This window comes from Cyprinodon variegatus, unplaced genomic scaffold, assembly GCF_000732505.1.
Source record: "Cyprinodon variegatus isolate N-32 unplaced genomic scaffold, C_variegatus-1.0 Scaffold2994, whole genome shotgun sequence".
NCBI classification, from domain to species: Eukaryota; Metazoa; Chordata; class Actinopteri; order Cyprinodontiformes; family Cyprinodontidae; genus Cyprinodon; species Cyprinodon variegatus.
Window position 1 is genome coordinate 4714 of NW_015153447.1, and position 2671 is coordinate 7384.

General features: G+C 43.9%; 1 protein-coding gene across 1 annotated transcript; it reads left to right on the forward strand.

Moving 5' to 3' along the window:
- Positions 1–438: 438 nt before the first annotated feature.
- On the forward strand, positions 439–2602 carry LOC107081123 (store-operated calcium entry-associated regulatory factor-like). The gene is made up of 4 exons (XM_015369332.1): positions 439–660; positions 1768–1966; positions 2048–2362; positions 2440–2602. The coding sequence occupies exons 1-4, from the start codon at positions 469–471 to the stop codon at positions 2595–2597; spliced, it is 864 nt and encodes a 287-aa protein (XP_015224818.1). The 5' UTR covers positions 439–468; the 3' UTR covers positions 2598–2602.
- Positions 2603–2671: the final 69 nt, after the last annotated feature.

Genomic DNA, 2671 nt, shown 5'->3' on the forward strand with positions numbered 1-2671 from the left:
GGTTTGTTTTTATTTTTACACCAACACTCCTCATGCAGAAGTGTTTTCTGCCAAATATCTACAAATCTATCGATGTTTCACTAATCTGCTGCAACAACATGTTAAAAGCCTGAAATACGGAAGCCTGTAAGGACCGCCCACTCAGCCTGACTCCAGGTGGGGTTAGGATGAACACTAAAGGATCAGCTATAAGAACATTAACTTTAATGTTTCACAGAAACACATCATTCATTCACCAACTGTTCCATTGAAGGTGTTTACTATTCCTCTAATCATTTAAACATCAGTCTAGTTTCTTTCTGTTTTACATCCTATTGTGTTTGTTAGTGGTGTTTTTATGTGAACATTGATTCTGACATTAAATCAAACCCATGAATCGATACGTGAATTGAACAGATGATGTCATCCAGGCCTTCAGCAGTGAGGTTTTTATCAGTGAAAGCTAAAAATGAACCCTGTCTCCTCTTCATGACCCCTGCAGACAGCGTGCTGCTGAGGGACGTCCAGGCTCTGACCCTCTACAGGAACCGCTACACCACAGCGCGGCGCTCCAGCCCAGTCCCTCAGCTGAAGTGTGTGGGCGGCTCTGCAGGCTGCCATGCCTTCATCCCTGAGGTGGTTCAGTGTGTAAACAAAGGCTGGGACGGCGTGGACGTTCAGGTAAGGAGGACTGGGAGGGAGGGTGGCCATGGCAACCATCTGGATTATTAAGGTTTTCAAACTCAAAATTCAGCCAAATTTAGCCACAGATTGGACCCACTGTTAGGTATGGTGGTGGCAGCGTTATGCTAGGGTGCTGTGTCAGTGCTCTTTGGTTTATCTGGAGCATTTAGTAGCTCTACATCAGGTCAACGTCCAGCAGATTGATAGAAATACGTCCACACTGGAAAAAATCTAATTCTAGATAAGTCATTTTTTCTTAAAGTAAGTGAATTTGTTCTTGAATTGAGAAAATAAAAGAGACATTTTGCCAATGGAACAAGACAATTTACATTTAAAATAAGAAAACACAATTGCATTGTCTTATTTCAAGTGAATTTTATCTAAATATCTTATTTCAACATTAAAAATACTCATTCCATTGGCAAATCATCCCATTTACCTACTCAAATTAAGGGTAAATACACTTAATTTGAGACATTTTTTCTTATTTCTAGAAAATGTTTCCATTGTATATCCCTGACTCCACAGGAATGAAGTGAAACGAAATAGAAAAAGTGATTTAAATTAGTGAAACTCAATCTGGAAAAGAGAAATTTGAAAAAATAAACTTTATAATAAAGAAAAAAATATTTTGTATTATAATTCTTATTGGAAAAAATATCAAATTTGAGAAAACACACCAAGTTTTTGAATACATTTTTTTTAAAAATGTCTATTTTACAAAGCAAAATGATCTAGAAATGAGCAAAAATTAAGTGTATTTACCTTTAATTTGAGCAGGTAAATAAGATGATTTGATGCAGTTGATTTTTTTTTTTCTTATTATAAATGTAAATGGTCTTGCTCCATTGGTAAAGTGTTTTAATTACCTCTTCAATTCAAGAAATAATCCACTTATTGTAAGAAAAAAAGACTAATGTAGAATGCAGTTTTTTTGCAGTGTGTTGTTTTGTCAGGGACGTGTATTGAAATGGAAACCGTAATAAAATGAGGAGTGGGGCCCCTCAGCGCTGACTGGCCCCGGTCTGCTGCAGGCTTCGCTCAGCCTCTGGTTGGATATTTTATTCTAGATGGTTCTGAGTGTTTCTGCTTTGTTCGTCTCAGTGGGAGTGTAAGGCGGACCTGGACAACGCCTACAGGTTCGGCCGTATCGAGGTGAGCTGCGAGGGATACAACCACCCCTCTGATGACTACATCCTGAAGGGCTCCTGTGGACTGGAGTTCACCCTGGAGCTGACCCAGGAGGGCCAGAGGAGAAGTCCAGGCAGCGCGGGCTCCCATGGGGGGTTTAAGGAGTGGGGGGGTAAGAGGAAGGCAGAATGAAGCCGAAATATTTCACTGAACGCAAACATTCAGCTCTTCTCTCGTCCTGCTCCCCCACCAGGACTTGGAGGTCTGGCCTCTACTTTCTTCAGCAGTTTTTTTGGAAACAAGCGGCACCAGAACCATAACCAGTACCAGAACCAGCACCACAACCAGCACCACAACCAGAACCAGCACCACTCAGACAGCGAGTCATCAGGCGGCCTGTTGGTGGTGGCTGTGCTTCTTCTATTAGCTTATGGCGTCTACAAGCTGTTCCTCAGCGGGGACGGCGCCCAGTTTGGGCCCGGTGGGGGGCAGGCAGGCTACCCTCAGGGGAACCATCCCCACAGCATGGGAGGACCCCCCCCTCCTGGCTTCAAGCCTGACTACACAGGTATGTGAGCAGAAGCAGAACCCCGCTGGATAAAGTCTGTCCTCCTAACATCTGCCTCCTCTATGTCTCCTGCTCAGACTCTCCAGGATCCAGTCCAGGATACGGTTTCCATAGCGATTACACTAACGGACAACGGTACCCAGGAGGCCGCGCCGGTCCGGGCACAGGCGGGGGCTTCTGGACTGGGATGGGGACAGGGGGAATGCTGGGATATCTGTTTGGACGTCAGAGGTGAGTGAAGGTGGCGTTTAGAGGCGTATGAACTAGGGCTGCAACAACGAATCGATAAAATCGATAAAAATCGACTTT

Coding starts and splice junctions, on each gene's coding strand:
- LOC107081123 (XM_015369332.1), top strand. CDS start 469: ATGACCCCTGCAGACAGCGTGCTGCTGAGGGACGTCCAGGCTCTGACC. Junction 661..1,767: donor GGGACGGCGTGGACGTTCAG/GTAAGGAGGACT, acceptor TGTTCGTCTCAG/TGGGAGTGTAAGGCGGACCT. Junction 1,967..2,047: donor GGGGTTTAAGGAGTGGGGGG/GTAAGAGGAAGG, acceptor CTCCCCCACCAG/GACTTGGAGGTCTGGCCTCT.